This window comes from Nilaparvata lugens, chromosome 5, assembly GCF_014356525.2.
Source record: "Nilaparvata lugens isolate BPH chromosome 5, ASM1435652v1, whole genome shotgun sequence".
Taxonomy (NCBI): domain Eukaryota; kingdom Metazoa; phylum Arthropoda; class Insecta; order Hemiptera; family Delphacidae; genus Nilaparvata; species Nilaparvata lugens.
The window spans coordinates 18,856,937-18,877,489 of NC_052508.1; the positions used below are offsets into that span (position 1 = coordinate 18,856,937).

The 20,553-nt window shown below is 34.2% G+C and overlaps 1 protein-coding gene across 1 annotated transcript in view; it reads right to left on the reverse strand.

Annotated features, from left to right (window-relative positions):
* Positions 1-20,005, reverse strand: part of LOC111044632 (low-density lipoprotein receptor-related protein 2) — a 247,182-nt gene extending 227,177 nt beyond the window's left edge. Inside the window, 1 exon segment of the mRNA XM_039429403.1 lies at positions 19,682-20,005. Coding sequence (XP_039285337.1) covers positions 19,682-19,745 — 64 coding nt within the window. The 5' untranslated portion in view covers positions 19,746-20,005.
* Between the last annotated feature and the right edge of the window lie 548 nt (positions 20,006-20,553).

A 20,553-nucleotide genomic window follows, 5' to 3' on the forward strand; every position in this document is an offset into this window, starting at 1 on the left:
TCTGGATATTAAAGTGGCTTTACAAATCTATTTAATATTTCTATCAATCAGTGTTAATACTTTTGATATCTAGGTCTTTACTGTAGCTCCCCACTATAGCTCATAATTATCCGCACTCCAGTTCAATATTCAAATCCAGAATAAAGTTGAATGAAATATTGAAGTTGGGGTTGAGTTTTGAAGTAGCCTTACAAAATAAGTGATATGGTGTTAAATGGCACATACATACTTTTATTGACGATGGAGAATTTTCCAAACTGCATTATTATAAATTAAATATTCAGAAATCAATAAACAATAGTTGGTAGTTGGAGAAAACCAACACGCCTGGAACTGTTTCTGAACATACTAATATTTTTAATAGAAAACAGTTCTAGTTTAAGTTGAATATATTCCAGTATTATTTTATCAAATATTTATGATTGAAGAAAAAACACATTATTTGAGTTTAGTATAACTTTGATATATTGTTTAGAATGAACAAATCACTAGAAAAAAATATATATGATATTCTACTTGATTTTGATAATACAACTAACTAGGAAGGCGTTTCTGCCAGAGAGTTGTAGAATTCTATGGATTCTCCATCTAATATTCAATTTCATAACTTTACTGATAAAGCACAAGTGTCTAACAAAAGTTCAGCACAAGAAGTATAACCATTATTATTTGTAGAACCAAATAGACGGAGAAAAATCGACATTTTCTTCTCAACGTGCATGGACAAACAAATTCTTGAAGACGATGGGAAGAAGTCTTTTGTATGCATTACGAGCTACCTGGTCGTAAAAGAGAAGTTTGTAGATAGTTGGGGGAACTCAAAAACCGAACTTGACCAAACAAAGCAGTCCGTTCTCGGAAAAGGAACAGGTGAATAACAGAAGGTTTGGGGGAGATATTAGTGTGTTCCGAAGTCGGACCTTTGTTACATACAACCTGTTTCAAATAACTGTGGCAAAGAATAGGAACTGAACAATTGGAATAAAAATTGAAACCAACTACGCGCCAAAGAAAATATTTGGAATTTTAATTTGAAATGTACCATCATCAACATTTTGGTAGGAGAATGTAAAATCTGTATTATGTTGTGGTACAGATATGTTTAAATTATTATTATGTCTGTATATTATAATTAGTGTTGGAAGCAGTGTTATCAATATTCTAGTGCAAAATCTATAGACCTTTCTACAACCTTGTTCTAGTGTAATTCATTGAAGCTTTATGAACATTCAACAGAAACAATGAATTCTTGATACATTTTTTATCTTCATTAACTTGAAAACCTCAATGAGCGATAAGTTGATTAATTATTGGAGTAATAAAGAAAAAATTGAAATTTGAGAGTAGAATATTGATAAAAGGATAAACTGCTAAGAAAGTCCTTTCTGGAGCAAATGATAATACAGGCTTCATTCTATGAAGAAAAAACTAGATGATAAAAAGATATTTGTTTAGGTTCAAAGTTTGTAATATGGATATGGTATGTTGAGTAGTTAGCCTTGATCTTAATGAGACTGCTTGGGCCAATCCACTTGAAAAGATACAGCAAGTTAGTATGTGCTCTGCAACTCGAAGCTTTTCACGTAACTGGTATGACACTATGATAACTTTGTATATTCTCAACTCTGAAAAGTGGCAACAAGTTTGGTTCAGATTCGAAAGACAGAAAAGGCATTGAATAGAATGATGAACAGGAAAATTTTATTATTATAAGGAGATAGTATTTTATGAACGTCAATGAATGCATAACAAACTTCCTTGAGTGCAATAAGTGGTCATGAATCAAAAGGCCTTGAGGGTTTATGAAAGGCCTAGGCCTAGAGGATGAATAAGGATGAATAACAGTGTATTACGTCGAGACTTGAAGAATAGAACGTCAATCAAGTTTTATTTTTATTTTCTTGACTGAGAGTTCAATTGCTCTTGATTGAACTTTGAACTTGAAGCCTATTCATCATGAATATCCTATTATCAACCTCTGAATCATGAATTTGATATTGATCAAATCACAAATCATGGGTTCACCAAGGTAGATCGACTTCAGTCTACAGCCGAAATACATAGTTCATTTTGATCTCACAATAGACTGCTAAATTTTTCAAAAGTTTATGTTTTTAATTATTAATAGGTAGAAATAAATTAGAAATTGCCTTCAATGCAATCATTCAATAAGGATTTCCGTTTTTTAATAATCATTATTTATAGGATTTTGCAAGTTTTTGTCAATATCAAAGGATATCGAAATTATTATTTACTAGCCGTCAGGCTCGCTTCGCTCCCCATATCCGTCTAGCCAGGGGGCTCCGCCCCCTGGACCCCCGACTGGATCGTCCAAGAATGAGATCAGCAGGCTCGCTTCGCTCGCCTGCATTTTTCATTTGAGCATTTTTATCATATGTTAGGACAATTCAGTCGGGGGTCCAGACTAAACGTCTGGCTAAACGGATATGGCGATCGAAGCGAGCTATTAGTATAATATTCCCAGGATTGAAGTAGCAGTGCCCAATCAATTTTTCCGCGATAAATGCATTTAAATCTTCAACTTGGTGCCAACATAACAAAGTCAACTCAACTTAATGCCAACCTGACAAAATTATTAATTTAGTTGCCAGTTAACAACTGTTTCGAACAGGTACTCTATCTAGATTATAGTTCTATAGTAACATATGATATGGAAATTTCAATTATAATTAAGAGATTGGGAGAAGAAGAATATACATGCTAAAAGACGAACTTTAAACCCTTAAAAACCACCCTTAGAGTTAAAATATCGCCAAAAGATTTCTTAGTGCGCCTCTAAAGGGCCAACTGAACATACCTACCAAATTTGAACGTTTTTGGTCCGGTAGATTTTTAGTTATGCGAGTGAGTGAGTGAGTGAGTGAGTGAGTGAGTCAGTCAGTGAGTGAGTGCTATTTCGCTTTTATATATATAGATTATTATTTAAATTTTAATAATAATCCTGTTCAAAACGGACTCCACCTTGCACACGGACTAATCGCCTAAGCCAAAAAGTAGTTTCATTCATACTTAATTATTTTTATACCAACGCTATATTACAATTCACTTTTTGTGTAGTTGAGAAGTTGATATTGAAGTAATTATTCATATTGAATGAAAAAGGCTAAGAAATTGTCAAAAAAACACAGATTTATTGATACTTAGAAAGACCGGTTTCGGTTATTACTTTAGTTTCTCAGAGATTGACAATGGTGTAATAACCGAAACCGGTCTTTCTAAGTATCAATAAATCTGTGGTTTTTCATTCTATATTACAATTTATTTTTTACACTTGTTATGATGTTTATTGTGCAATAAGTAATACAATTACTTCTTTAATTAAATTAATTGAACTGAATCATTCACAATTGATCATCCTTCCGTGTATTTAATAAAAGCTCATATTATTATTTTGACTTTAATTATTTTATTCATACTAGTAAACACTACTAGGAAACGCTCTGTAAACGATCACGTACTGCACATTAATTAGAAAGAAAGCCAGCTATATACGCTCCAACAGTACCGCTCCATGATTAACATTGAAAATCTATTATGCGTCATAAAGCATTGCGTTGCGCCAAAGTTATATTGCAAGTCATTAGCCTTGATGATCGGCTATGATCATCCATCCATGTTAATACCGCCATGAAAAGTTAGGTGAAGTGTAATAGGGTGAGCTTCCAATAACAAGATTCAAAGTCTAGGTGTGGGGGGAAAAGTTTTACTACTAGCGAGGCATACTGAAGCAACGCGCCAGCATCAAGAGGACTCTGCCACGTAGGCACGATTACGTTCACCATACGTAGAGCGTAGACGTAGAGTTGCCAACTAAACCAGCTATTGGAAAATATTTCAAACTTTTGGCCAGCGAATTCACATGGCTAATGCATTAGCTGCCCGGCGCAAACTTGTCTTAATCAAGAGAGCACTACACAATCAGTGATAATTTTGTGTGATTAATCTATGCATAAAAAATATGCTAATGAAAATAGTACTCAGGAATATCATTATCAACCCTAATCATAAGGATTCATCATTGCAATGATTCAAGTTTGGTTAATTGGGCGTACTAACTACATTATCGTACATAAAATCACTACAGTACTATTTCATTAGTGTAATCATACTGAACTACAATATTCATTTTCATTGATTCAACAATAATTTGAGTGATAATTCCATAATGAAAGTGGTAATACAAGTGCAAACATGATATGCAATTTAATGGAAAATTTTTTATTGTTGTAGATTGAGTGATTTACTTCCATTTGAATCATTATGTTTTCAATATTCCGGAGATAATAGAATGAGAAGTGCCTGTTTATTTCATCCATCTTCTACAATACTGAATTATATAAGTATTGTATTGAAGATTTTGGAATAAATTCATGTTATCAAATACAGTATCCATTTATTGCATGTTGTAGCCTCATATGATGACACAGCTTTGTGATTACATCATAACACTCTTCCATGATAAATTAAAATTGAGTATTTCCAACTGTCAGCAAAAACATGGTAATAACCATTTGACCCAAAAACCGTTTACAAAATAATCACGACAATATTCTGCAGCCTTCACCGGTCAAATAATCCAAGATGGTGACAAATCTCAAGTTTTGACACTCCTTAGTATATGATAAGCCTACAAAAATAACTGGTTATACAACTACACAGCAGCATCAGCAAGAATCTAATAAGGCAACAAATAGCATATTGGTGGCTCGCATATACTCGTATACACAATTTAAAGCCCGTAAAATTAACAGAGGATTGTGTTTCTCGTTTGCGAGCTGCCAAGGTCATTTCTACCCGTCCACCTGCAAGACCACGTGACCATCCCAATAACATCGTCAATGTACCAAAGCGTGCATTGTCATTCTAGTTATTTATGACTTTTTATTAGAATAGTCTCGTACCATGCACGAGATTGCCCCATTGCCATCACAGCCAATAAAAAACCAACTTTAATCTAAAACTCATATCACTGTCTCTCTCTCTTTCTGTTGGGAAATAAAAAATCATCATCATATTAACTGACCGATTTTCCTTCTACGTACTACAAAAATTCCGTTTAGGAAACTGAGAGGTATGCAGTAATTGAACCAATAAACCAAAAAGTGCGACCCTAGTTCAGATTCTATTTCGTCCCTAGAGTATGCCCTATAGTGTTATCTACTTCGTTTGTTCTTGATTCGGAAAAGACAATACTATTGTATAGTATAGTGTAGTTTATACAGGGCGAAGTACTGGATATGGTATTCGTAACATAATTGTCAACTGGATGACACTCAAATTATATAACTGTCTATAATCCGTCTGGGAGGGAAAATGGAGCTAATTATGTCACTACATCCAGTCTCGACAAGGACGGTCAATACAGTAGCAATTTTCTTCATAAACAAGCTTCAAGATACTACAAGAAACAAGAAACTTCAAGATGCAAGAAGTTTAATTGTTGATTTATAAATCATCAATGAAAAAACATATTAATACATGAAAAAGAGTAAATATGCTGTTCATGCAGAAAGTATTTTTTTTAATTATATATATATATATATATATATATATATATTGTCACGTTATTCTTTATATTAAATAACGATTAGCCTCCTGCTTGGCATCAGTCGGTAAAGCATGAGATTTAATATAATTAGGGCGTGGTTTTCTAATAGTATTCAGTCTTAAAAAATCTTGATAGGCCTAGATATGGCTTCTCCAATAACTCTTGTAATTCAATAAATAATAAATATATATATAAATGATACTTATACTATAGTGTTGAGGAATAAAAAATAAATTGCACACCATGAAAGTTTCATACATATATTACACAAATAATGCAAAAATAAATCGAGGCAAAAAATATATATAGAGCGATAAAAAATATAATATAAAAATAGAACAATATTGAAATCAATAAAAATATCACAGGCTAACTTTATATTCTAGATTTATGGCACGAATCATTACCATGTGCCTTTATCTTAAAATCATATGCATTCTTTTGCATGTAGCTGCGATATGCACTTGCTAATACTTGTCGACTTGGATAATTCAATCAAAAATATGTGCTCTAAGATCAGCTTGATAAATTAGCCACTAATAATCCAAATATATATATATATTAAAATCTCTAGTATTTAGTAGATTTATTTGTATCGAATATATATTTTTATCTCAGGGTGCAAGATTCGGCACCTGACGGAATAGGTAGAGCCATTCATCTAGTGAATTAGAACTATGATAAATTATCGCAAATTGTATTGCAAAAAATTAAATATTGTATGCATACGTTTGATAGCCTAGATTTCGTACTTCTTTGATTAAATAGAAATTTCTAAAATATTGATCTATATTTTTCTTTCAATTAAATACCTTTAATACTAATTTTTACTTGCGCAAGTATTACTCTTATTAATTTCTCAATTTATAATAACCCTTTCGGCGAGCTAGCTTTGATCATCAGATTATTTCGAAGCACTAGGGCGCCCATCACTAAATTCAAATTTAATCACTCACGTGTCGAAAATCTTCTTGTAAGCCGCCGATGTCGATCCAACTCCATGTGGTCCGGGAATATGGTAGCCGGAATCGTCTCCTCCAAGGGGTTATAAATTTAATTAAAAATGAAAATGACTTCTGCTTCACAATAGCATCACGAAGTCTTTTAAGAAATTTAATAATTTACTTTAACTTTAATTTTTACAAAATTATTAATAAGGTACTTCGCTCTAAAATATTTGGGGTCCTCTTATGGTGGCATCTGGCTGGCGAGTGCTGGTTCTTCCTTCTCAAGTTTTACAGATCCTCTTTCCGACTTTCAAATTAGCATAAAATTTAAATATCTCAATCCTCCGCCATTAAATTCAAATAGATCTTACAAAAAATGCCAAAATATTGCTTAGATTATATGATTAATAATTTCTTTGCATTCGAGCCATATTGATAACATAGATTACACAAATTTTTACACAAAATCTAGTACATTTATATAAATATATATAAATATTTTTGAATTGGCCTACAGTTGCCGCCTATTAACTGCCGTTTTACTATTGGTGCATGCAAATTTTATTAGGTATTCATGCGCCTGGTAACTCTTATTTCCTGAATACATTAAATTATTTTTATTTGGTTTTTTATTTATGCTCTTTGCATGCTAGTTAATATTCTATATATAATATTAAATCTCTAGTATTTAGTAGATTTATTTGTATCGAATATACATATTTTCATCTCAGGGTGCAAGATTCGGCACCTGACGGAATAGGTAGAGCCATTCATCTAGTGAATTAGAACTATGATAAATTATCGCAAATTGTATTGCAAAAAATTAAATATTATATGCATGTGTCTTAATAGCCTAGATTTCGTACTTCTTTGATTAAATAGAAATTTCTAAAATATTGATCTATATATTTTTCTTTCAATTAAATACCTTTAATACTAATTTTTACTTGCGCAAGTATTACTCTTATTAATTTCTCAATTTATAATAACCCTTTCGGCGAGCTAGCTTTGATCATCAGATTATTCGAAGCACTAGGGCGCCCATCACTAAATTCAAATTTAATCACTCACGTGTCGAAAATCTTCTTGTAAGCCGCCGATGTCGATCCAACTCCATGTGGTCCGGGAATATGGTAGCCGGAATCGTCTCCTCCAAGGGGTTATAAATTTAATTAAAAATGAAAATGACTTCTGCTTCACAATAGCATCACGAAGTCTTTTAAGAAATTTAATAATTTACTTTAACTTTAACTTTTACAAAATCATTAGTAAGGTACTTCGCTCTAAAATATTTGGGGTCCTCTTATGGTGGCATTTGGCTGGCGAGTGCTGGTTCTTCCTTTTCAAGTTTTACAGATCCTCTTTCCGACTTTCAAATTAGCATAAAATTTAAATATCTTAATCCTCCGCCATTAAATTCAAATAGATCTTACAAAAAATACCAAAATATTGCTTAGATTATATGATTAATAATTTCTTTGCATTCGAGCCATATCGATAACATAGATTACACAAATTTTTACACAAAATCTAGTACATTTATATAAATATATAGAAATATTTTTGAATTGGCCTACAGTTGCCGCCTATTAACTGCCGTTTTACTATTGGTGCATGCAAATTTTATTAGGTATTCATGCGCCTGGTAACTCTTATTTCCTGAATACATTAAATTATTTTTATTTGGTTTTTTATTTATGCTCTTTGCATGCTAGTTAATATTCTATATATTAATATTAATTCCATGCTACCTAATAATTAGCCACGTGGACGGGTGTTTTTTCACATTGCACACCATCCGAATGCAATAAAGCTCTGCCAAGGGGTTTTGGTCAGATTCTACGTTCTTCGGTTTGATCGATCTCTAGGTCACCGATCCGTGAATACATCTACATAACCTCAATCTTCAAATATTTTATAATAATCTATTTATGAGTAGTAAACTTCCTTCAAATCCTTTTTAGGTTCTTGTACCATTTAGCCAGAACAAGCTGATGCTATCTAATCTTGTTTATTATCTGCTTGGCGATATTAGCCAATTACTTTATTTTTAGACCTATTACTATTTCTGTTAGGGCTTTTCATCTACCCAGATTTAAATATGTTACACGCGCCCCTGGGTTTGAATTCAAAATATTTGAGAATCACAATGTTTTTAATGAAAACCCACCCTTCAATACATTGATATACACTATACTTTATTTATAAATTATACTCTCCTACTTCTATCACATTTCGCAGACATATTTGCTGCATCTCCTTTATACCTTTATCAAAAACAATAACAAATTCTCCTCCTCAACACACATAAAATATCATAAATATAAACTTCTAAACGTACTCCTCCTGACACCATTTACAACACAGTAATTTTTGAATTCGCCGCTTGCAGGGCCGCCAACTTAACTACACACATTTCATAATTCTCATAAATGATTCCTTTTAGACAATAATTTCGATTCATAAACTTCTGGGCTTATATCTTATAGTATTTCTTAGGTCTTAATATAAATAATTTTCTATACATCAGGTACAATACTTTCTTTGCTAATGGCTCTTTGGTTTTGGTAACTGGTATTCACTTTAAGTCTTTTCAGGTAACAAACGTGGCATAATTAAAAGTAATAAATATAAAAACATATAAATAAATATATCGACATTAATAAATATAATAAATAACAATAATAAATAACTCTTTGGGTACAGTACTTCTTTTTATAAACATAGGTGTCGGTCCGGTGTCCTCTTCGGGCGTTTGAACCGTGCATGCGGCCGGTATGCGCGCGCGCGGTTCCTCCTTCGTCGCTTCTTCCGCCTCCGGGCCTTGCGATGCATGTTCCTTTTATCATGTAGTCCGTCCTCCTCGTCCTGATGCCGGTCGGGTGTCCTCGGGCGCTTCCGTCTCCGGGCCTTGCGGTGGTCGCTCCTCTTATCCGGTAGTCCGTCCTCCCTGGTGTCATCCTCTTGGTACTCTATCCTGGGTTCATTGGGGTGCCTTGGTGGGGTCGAATGATGCGCGGGTGCGGTGGCGGTCTCTTGATGCGCGAGTGTGACTTTCAAAGCGGTTAGTATGGTGGCGGTCTCTTGATGTGCGGGCTGCTCTACCTGCGGTGATGGATTGTCGGCGGGGAACAGGATGCTCAGTAGGGATTGATGCTTACAGCTGGTTTTTGGTGGTGGTTTATCTGGTATTGGCTTCGGTTCTTCTAATACTATTTTCGGTAAATCATTTCTAAAGGTGGTGTATGATGTTGAAATTTCTTGATTTTCGTTGTTTGTTTCATTGGAGCTTGTAGGTGTTATATCGGGGGTATCATATAGTCCTGGTTTATTAGCTGTAGTTTTCTGTATATCTGGTGGCGGGTTGTTGGGTGTTGGGTTCTGTGTTTTTTGGTGATTTGATCTGGACGCATGCTCTAATGTGTAGTTTGTACTTATTTGATGAGGTGGCGGTTTGTAATTTCTATTATAATTATTCTGAGTGTAATCATTATTTGTGTTAAATCGATCATGGCCATAATAATAATTTCTTTCATAGGTTTGCTGTGGATAATGGTTTGTTTGACGATTCTGAAAACTTCTATTATTCCAGCTGTTATTTTGATTATGATTATAGCGGCGTTTAAATTGAGGGGTAGATCGTGAGCAATCATATGGTACTGATTCATAATTTTGGCTGTTATACTGATTAAATTTTGAGTTATGTTGATTTTGTGCGTATCTCTGGTCTGAACGGTGGTTTGATATTGCCATCACAGACTGTATGCCATATAAATGATTTATCAGCTGCTTGCAATCAGTAATGGGTTGTGTGGCGAGTGCCATTCTAACTTGATACGGTAGCTTCTTTAAAATAATACTTGCTAATGCCGATTCGTTAATGGGCTCGCTCAATTGAGAATTTTTAAACTGTAGGGCAGTGACGAAAGTGGTACATGCACCGTCTAAATTAGGGTTGAAATCGCATGATATAATGTCCGCTAGCACGTCCAACTGTTTACTTCTGCTCCAATACTGTTCCAGGAAGACAGCTACAAACTCATCCAATGATGTAAATTCATGGGCTCTACTCCGAAAGAACATCAGGGGTTCGCCAATCAATAAACTAGTCAAACGAAGACGCCAAAAATTCCAAGAGGTGGGTGTTAATGATTGAACTAGTTTTATCTGATCTATAAATTCTTTAGGTTGGAGATAGCGGTCTGTATTGTCAAAACGGCCTAATTCATTGAAACTGTGTAGTGAATCAAACGTTGCTATGGGAATAGGCTCTATATTCTCGTGCGGAAATTGATGTATTTGATTTTCAAGTTGTACTATGTTTTGATTTATATCAGAATTTGGGTGAGCTATTTCATGAATTTGCGAAGTGTTTTGTGCTGGTAGGTTATCTATTCTTTCGTTTAACTCACAAGTGACAGTATCTATTTTTGCTGTTAAATCGGTTGTAATTAGTTCTTGATTTTCAGCGGTAGATGCTGATATTGTGTCCGCAGTTTCCTTACCCGTTCTTACCGATGTATCCTTCAATGATTCCCGCATTTCCTTCATTTCCGCCTTCAAGTCCTTCATTACCATGGTCATTGTTTTTTCTAAACTATTAGAAAATGACTTGATCATCCCCTCTACTATAACCCTTCTTATTGCTTCTTGGGAGACATTTAACGGTTTATTACTGTTCACAGGATTCTTGGCGGTGATTGAAGAGATCTGGGCGTTGGACTCCATCGCGCCCCCCTCAGCGTCGATCTCCGCTACTATCGCCGTCTGCAGTGTGTCTGCTACCTTACTTTGCGTGGACGAAAAGAGACTCATATTTTAAAAATGGATTAAGTGTCAAGTGTTTGTTAAAAAAGTGAAAGTTTTGGCCAACAAGGCATTAATAAGGACACAAATGAGGATAGGCCTATGGACATTACAAGCCAGGTAACCTATTTATTACTTAAGCTCTTATAATATAATAATACTATTCATTGATTTCTGACTAGCAGTTTAGGCCTATAAAATATAATAGCTCTCTCTATAAAATATATTTTCTTTTTTACAATAACAATAATAAAAATTTTCTTTAAAACATATAATTTCTCTTATTTAAAGCTATTGATTCCCCAAAAAGTAATACAAATTTTCCTTCGCCAGTTTTCCTCACAACTCGTATAAGTTATCTATAATTTTCAATATGGTTATTGACTTAATTTCAAATAATTATTCAATGAGCTTGGCTCTCATCATCAGTCCCACGTTGGTACGACATGTCTTTCTGTCGTATCCGTGGCCTATCACGTTGGGCGACATGTCTTTCTGTCACGTTATTCTTTATATTAAATAACGATTAGCCTCCTGCTTGGCATCAGTCGGTAAAGCATGAGATTTAATATAATTAGGGCGTGGTTTTCTAATAGTATTCAGTCTTAAAAAATCTTGATAGGCCTAGATATGGGCTTCTCCAATAACTCTTGTAATTCAATAAATAATAAATATATATATAAATGATACTTATACTATAGAGTTGAGGAATAAAAAATAAATTGCACACCATGAAAATTTCACACATATATTACACAAATAATGCAAAGATCAATCGAGGCAAAAAATATATATATAGAGCGATAAAAAATATAATATAAAAATAGAACAATAATTGAAATCAATAAAAATATCACAGGCTAAACTTTATATTCTAGATTTATGGCACGAATCATTACCATGTGCCTTTATCTTAAAATCATATGCATTCTTTTGCATGTAGCTGCGACATGTACTTGCTAATACTTGTCGACTTGGATAATTCAATCAAAAATATGTGCTCTAAGATCAGCTTGATAAATTAGCCACTAATAATCCAAATATATATATATTAAAATCTCTAGTATTTAGTAGATTTATTTGTATCGAATATATATTTTTATCTCAGGGTGCAAGATTCGGCACCTGACGGAATAGGTAGAGCCATTCATCTAGTGAATTAGAACTATGATAAATTATCGCAAATTGTATTGCAAAAAATTAAATATTGTATGCATACGTTTGATAGCCTAGATTTCGTACTTCTTTGATTAAATAGAAATTTCTAAAATATTGATCTATATTTTTCTTTCAATTAAATACCTTTAATACTAATTTTTACTTGCGCAAGTATTACTCTTATTAATTTCTCAATTTATAATAACCCTTTCGGCGAGCTAGCTTTGATCATCAGATTATTCGAAGCACTAGGGCGCCCATCACTAAATTCAAATTTAATCACTCACGTGTCGAAAATCTTCTTGTAAGCCGCCGATGTCGATCCAACTCCATGTGGTCCGGGAATATGGTAGCCGGAATCGTCTCCTCCAAGGGGTTATAAATTTAATAAAAATGAAAAATGACTTCTGCTTCACAATAGCATCACGAAGTCTTTTAAGAAATTTAATAATTTACTTTAACTTTAACTTTTACAAAATCATTAGTAAGGTACTTCGCTCTAAAATATTTGGGGTCCTCTTATGGTGGCATCTGGCTGGCGAGTGCTGGTTCTTCCTTTTCAAGTTTTACAGATCCTCTTTCCGACTTTCAAATTAGCATAAAATTTAAATATCTCAATCCTCCGCCATTAAATTCAAATAGATCTTACAAAAAATGCCAAAATATTGCTTAGATTATATGATTAATAATTTCTTTGCATTCGAGCCATATTGATAACATAGATTACACAAATTTTTACACAAAATCTAGTACATTTATATAAATATATATAAATATTTTTGAATTGGCCTACAGTTGCCGCCTATTAACTGCCGTTTTACTATTGGTGCATGCAAATTTTATTAGGTATTCATGCGCCTGGTAACTCTTATTTCCTGAATACATTAAATTATTTTTATTTGGTTTTTTATTTATGCTCTTTGCATGCTAGTTAATATTCTATATATTAATATTAATTCCATGCTAACTAATAATTAGCCACGTGGACGGGTGTTTTTTCACATTGCACACCATCCGAATGCAATAAAGCTCTGCCAAGGGGTTTTGGTCAGATTCTACGTTCTTCGGTTTGATCGATCTCTAGGTCACCGATCCGTGAATACATCTACATAACCTCAATCTTCAAATATTTTATAAATAATCTATTTATGAGTAGTAAACTTCCTTCAAATCCTTTTTAAGTTCTTGTACCATTTAGCCAGAACAAGCTGATGCTATCTAATCTTGTTATTATCTGCTTGGCGATATTAGCCAATTACTTTATTTTTAGACCTATTACTATTTCTGTTAGGGCTTTTCATCTACCCAGATTTAAATATGTTACAATATATATATATATATATATATATATTAGTATTTTTACTTCGTTTGCGACATGCAGTAATTAAATGGAACTCAAGAGAGTCTGTGAGTTAATGAATTTGTTGCAGTCGGTAAAATAATGACAGTAACGAACTAAAAAATCGAAAGTGAAAGCATCGCAGTTTGTAATGGAACAATAAATGGTATTTTTTAAAAAAATTGAAGTATATTTCTTATTCAAGATTCAATGAACTAGATGAATAAATAAATAGGTATCAGTTGGAAATTCAAAACACGACACTAGCAACCGATAAAGTTCTTTGCAAACCACTGTCGAGGGGATGAACTTCCAAAGTCAGAAAAGATTGAGCGCATAGATTAGAATTTGTAGCAGCAAACTTTTCAAGAGAAACAGACAACTTGGGTGAAGTTTGGAGCGAGAATGACTCCGGAAAGAAAACAATCTTCAACTTACAGAACTCTTGCACGGATTTTGAATTTTCATTGTTGGAATAAGACAGGGTGGGTGAGTGAGCTTGTTGCTTGCCTACTTGCCAGTCATCTTTCTGTTATTGCCTCATTCCACCAAATAGCTGCAGGAAATGTTGGGAAAAGATAGCTTCCTGCCCTTATTACTGAGTTTCCTGGTCGATTGAAATGATTGTGACGGCAAAGAGGGGAATACGTGAATACGTGAGTGGCCAAAGCGCTTTATTTGTGAGCGAAAACATTACAATTTTCCACGGGAAATTCGCCACCATTTTAATTCAACAACTGTGTCGAGTGCTAACGGAAATGGCAATCACAAAGAGTTTGAACTGGAGTAAAAAATAATAGCCTATATTTTGTGAAAAGGCCTACTTCAAAAAACAGTATTTCAAACCATTGACCTGACTCAACAAACTGAGATTAATCAATTGCCATGCTTTCCCCGTTTGAAACACAGTTTAACTTTGAAAAAAGTGAAAATCTGATTTCAAAATATGAATACAGAATGTTTTTCTATAATTTGAAATTCCAATTAGGTTTATGTCAAGTTGAATGTTTTATTCTAGATTTACATACATTTTGTCATATTTCTTTATACTGGCCTTGTTATTCCTTAATACTGTGCATGACTAGGTTACTGAAAGTACTGAATGTTAAATGAGAAATAAAAGTTACTCAATTCCTACAATATATTATTATTATGGTGAGATGAGATCCACTAAACTGTCAGCTTTGCTTGAATAAGGAGCACTGATGCTATTCATAAGGATATCTTCACTAAGGCCTGATGAAAAGTTTTGAAGAATTATACATGATTGTTTTGTCTCCACTTCCCAAATTCTCGTTCCTTGCAGAAACTACACGTTTACGTGGTTCCTAATGCTGACAGTAAGACCCTGCAGTTCCTTAATACATTCAAACATTTTTATGAATGCGGCAATGCAATGGATCATAATAAACAGGAAATACAATATTTCTGTAATTGTTTTCAAAAATTCTCAGTAGAGGAATAGATTTTCCTCAACTAGAATCGACTGGTTAAGAAGTTTGATCAAATCACACATACACGGTTCAACTGTAGATGTATATTTTGTGATTTTTTGAAGCTACATTGAGAAAATCATGGAGTTATGTATTATGGGAGGAGTTTTTGTAGCCCACAGTATATCATTCAGTAAATTCAAGATCCCTCAAACATATGATTTGGAATAAGATAAACCGCAAATCCACGTTTATAATTCGACTGTGAGACGTGGACTGCTTTACCGGAATACAGAGCTACAATATTCCGAGGTCAATGACCGTTCAAATGTCCCGAGCGGATAGAAAGTTCAAACCCGTTGAGGTAAGAAGTTTTTTGGACACCTACATGCTGCAGAGCAAAAGCAAAGCAAGCGGCCATGGCCAAGCAAGGAGGCCAGTCTGTAAACTCCACAAGATAACAAAAACCAATTCACTGGCGGCCGGAGTAATCACAATTATGCCGGCGTTTATTAGCTGCTTATCAACGGTCAGGATTGTTGTTTATCGAGAGGCTGCTATAACGTGAGTTCGGCGCACAACCGAGCAAGAACGGTGTTCCGCTTTCATGTAGTCATACCAACTGGTTTTCCACTAGATGCCAAGTTTCGCAACAAGTTCCCCATTTGCCCTGTACTATCGCCGGCAACCGCTTGTTCGAAACTTCAATTCCAATCACGATTGAGTTGCTATAAGTCGAAACTAGATAAAATTCAGAAATGTGGTCTCCTTTTACCAAAAAGTACACTTGAAAATGAATAGAACACTTTTAATTAATCCATACTAAGTTTGACCGTTTGAACCAGTTTTTTGTTTACTAATCAACTCACTCTGGTTTTCCCTTCTCAAGTACTAATTCATCTCCAACTTCCGTCTCACTTTCTTCCTCCGACTTCTTCTTCTCACATTCAACTCCTGTATCAATTTCTCTGTATAGTGTATATTCTTTACTCATTATCAATACTATTCTCATCCCTTATCCTAAATAATATTATTATCACAGTAAATAATATTTCAGGTGAAAATACAATCTTCATTTTCTCACAACCTATAATTCTTATCAATTTCCAATATTTTCAATCCTCCATTTTCACCTGTCTCTGTATCCTTTTGTTGGTTTTACTGAACAAGTATAACCTATTGTGTAATTAGCATAAATAACGATTACTCCAACTATCTCAATTCCTACCTCTATAGATTCACTAAAAATAAAGTTACTTAATTTCATCTCAATCGCTTTTATTACTCTTTTCGTGATCCTATTCCTACCTCTATAGATTCACTAAAAAGAAAGTTACCTAATTTCATCTCAATCGCTTTTATTACTCTTTTCGTGATCCTATTACTGTTTCAGTTACTTCTTGTACATCCTTTTTTACAAGAAAAATATCATGTTAATCAAACCAGGAACAAATGATAAAATCTCAAAGGGTTTGTCGAATCTAATTGTCAACGGTGCAAGAATAATCTCACAACCATCCATCTTCAATTTATATTGAAAATGGCCAATCACACTGGAAGATGATTTTAGTTGGCTCGTTCAAGATAGCAGTGACTCACAACATGATTGATGATTTTAATAACATCTACAAAATCGTCCAAGGCAGTTCCAACGGAATTAAGGCTGCATGAATAGAGAGACACGTGGGGAAAGGGAGCTGTGTCAAGGAAGATAATGAATGCTGGAACAAAAGCACAGAAATTGGAAAGGAAGCGCGTGAATAGTATTAGCACCATTAACACTAACCGCTACAATAGCGAAAATGGGTACAAGTGACATGGGTTCAGGCTCAATATTGCACAAGCTTTCCGATGGTGTTTGTTGGTGCTGTTCTCTGTACTATAGCAGCCAGATTCTATGAAGCGATATTCATGGAATTCATGAAGCACTATCCGCTCTACTGTGTGCTAATGAAATTCAACTTAATTCTCCATTAGTAACGGGCCACGACTTCGACATGAAATACCCTAGTTGCAATCTCATGGCTGAGCGCTGAGGAGGCTTCAAATGGGGACTGCCAATGATGCAAAGTCACTTGTGTACTCCAATCAAATTATCTCCTCTCCTCTTCCATTGTCACAACTCTATTGTCAGCTAACTGGGTTAGAATAGAAAAATGGATCAAAACCTTTGATCAAAAATAATTAAGATGATATCAATCCTCTTCATTATAAACTGACCTTTATGAATATACATTTCACAAACGGTAGAAGAAAAAACTCTTTCTCAAAGTAACAAGGGTGCATAAAAAGCTTCACTGATTAGAAGGTTGGTGATAGTGTCCTGATGAAATATATAGAGAGTCCATCATAAACTATGAACTTTATATTTTCTTTTAGTAAGGAAGGAATCAGGTCAAGTGAATAATAATGTTTAATGTAAGCTGTAAGATATATTAATATAAAATGATATTAATATAAATAATATTAGATGATTCTATACTATATCTATATCACTCCATCTATGACTGTATATTTTTGTTCTGTAATGTCTGACCATCAACCATTGTATACTTCATGCATAGGCCTACAGTTGAAGACTGACGAATGAATTTTAAATTCATTACATTATTCTGCCATATTAGAACAAGTAGTGTTTCCATTGATTCATGAAAAAACAATGTAGGCCTATTTTACGAGTATTTTTTGTACCACTATGATCGGAAAATCGAAATCAATGTGTATAAACCATATAGGATCTATTAAACTTGGTTCAAAACCTAGTTTGTAGTACAATAGAGAAAAGATAGTATAATAAAGAAAGATAGATTATGCTATCTTTTCTTTTATGGTAGTACTGTAAAATATTATCAAAACAAGATAAAGATAACAGTTAGAATGTTTGTGGGTCCTCTTTGAACATAAGAGTGATGCCCTAATAATGTAATAACAGACTTTCACGGGTTGTATTTTCACTTCTGAAACCAAAATTGTACACAACAAACTATTAATTGTAGATACGGTTTTACCGTGCTATGTCAAACAAGCAAATTCGCTATCTGAACTTTGATCATCAAGGAAAACGTTTGCAACAACACAACTCATCATCGTCAATTAGTTGACCTGAATGCTGAATGAGCTGCACCAAAAACTGATAACGTAAATTAAGTTTGTCAGTTCGTGTTAATTATTACTAAGGTGCCAAGTTACTGCCTATTTAATTAGGTGAGGTAGCTACTAGAGTCAATATCTTTTGTTTCAAAAGTAAAACATTTGATATTATTAGAATGGAAGCCCCATAGGCCTACTTACTAATTTTCGAATTATTTGCCAACAATAAACAAAGTAGGTACCGCCGCCGCCGCCGGTCTAACAAGGAATGATAAATTGTGAATATGATTTGTAAATTTAACAACACAGTTCTATTTACACATTGATAGAATAAAGCTTCAATATAATTACTTTATTTATTTTTCTCTCTTATAATCGATTCTTATCTCAACTTTGTTCGACAAGCTGAACAGTTTGTTTGTGATGGAAAAGTTTACCTTTTCCGCAGCTTCTAATCAGCAGTGAAACACTAAACAGACCACTTTTACAATAATATCTACAGATTGAAAAGTGCCAGCTAGTGAGAGTGAGAGGCGTTCAATCATACTCAAACAATGCTCCAAAATGATTTACTTTTCTGGGAATATTCCCAATCCAATATTGAATTATTCCCAATTTATAGCTTGATGGTCTTTTACCATCATTTAGGCGTCTAGGACTACGGGGTCTCCAATATGCCCCTGTAACAACTTACAAGAGGTCAGATAGAGATTCCCTTATTCCTTATTGAAAGAAGTAGAAGAGGAATCCTGAATCCTGATTTAATCAGGCCTGAACTCCTGATAATAAATAAAATTCACTATGATAAAATAAGAAAACTACTGTAGGGTATATTTCCGGGGCAAGTTGAACTAGTACAACAGCAAATTTTGTAGTTTGAGAACTTCTTCCCAGTTTTTCCCATGAAAAATGAAAAGCAAAGGCTTTCATCTTTGGATTTCAATGGAGCACAACACATTGGTAGAGATTGAATACAAAAATCGGCATACCTATACTGACTTTGAAAATCAGAATAAGAGGTTTCTTAATTCTATTCTACCAAACCAGACTTGAAAATGAGGTTAGGACAACTATCAGGAGAGAAATTAAACTAATGCAAAAATAAGATGTCCCAAGTTTCCAAGGCCAAAAAGATTCATAAGATTAAACTTTACTGAGGAAAACTGAGAAGAAAACCTCAATATTTTGTATCTAATATTGTAATACGAGTTTAAAATAGTGTTTTACGAAACGCATGTGGCACGTTGAAAAGTTTTGAAAAGAAATAGTTTGACAAGTACGGAAAATATGGTTGAAGGCTCAAGTTATATAAGTTGTAGACGTTTGGGAGGCAGTTTACCTGGATTTCTGGAGTCAGCCTGCAGTGCCAACCCGGCCAGAAGTAACGGAACTAGAAGCCACATCACTTCTCAAACCGGCCGGTCGCCACACCACTTTCAAATTCTTATTCAGATGCAAATCTTGTCGATAGTTAACAGAGCACACATAAAGCAGGTGTTTTTTGTCGCGCACTTGTGATCCAAACAGCTCTATCCTCAGTAGCTGCAGTCTTGGAGAAGTTTGTTCTCAGCCAAGACTGATAGCAGAAGACATCGCGCGGGTGACGGGTACTCTCGGTGAGGTAGCACAGGCAGATACGAACCCCGGCAGCGCCACAACACAACTGAGCAAAAGGATGTGAACAACTCCCCCACCACCTGGACTCCTCAACTCCTCATCACTCCCACCACTCACCATTCCTCTTCCAGCCACAAAACATCAACAACACTATTGTATTCGCGCATCTCTACAACTTCTGCAATTTTTCATTACCTCTTATTACAATAATTTACAATATACAATTACAGAAGTACAGTAGTTGGGAATTTTATCACTGAATACCAGGTACTGTCCGAAGTGAAACCATCACTGCGATATTTCCATCTCTTATCGTCCGGACAGTATAATGTGACGTCCAGAGAGTATAGAATGTAATTACTATTACCACATAATAAAGCATGCATATTGTATTCTGTGCAATTACATACCGTATAGAATGTGTAATTACATTACAATATATTCTCTGGTATCGTCATCCTCAGAAAATACAGCTTGAAATGCTCTTGATCTTCAATCTTCATTGATTTCCAATTTTGTAGAATTTGATACAAATGAAACACATAAGAAATTTGTATCTGATGTGGTTTAATCACAGCGTAGCTTACCGATTAC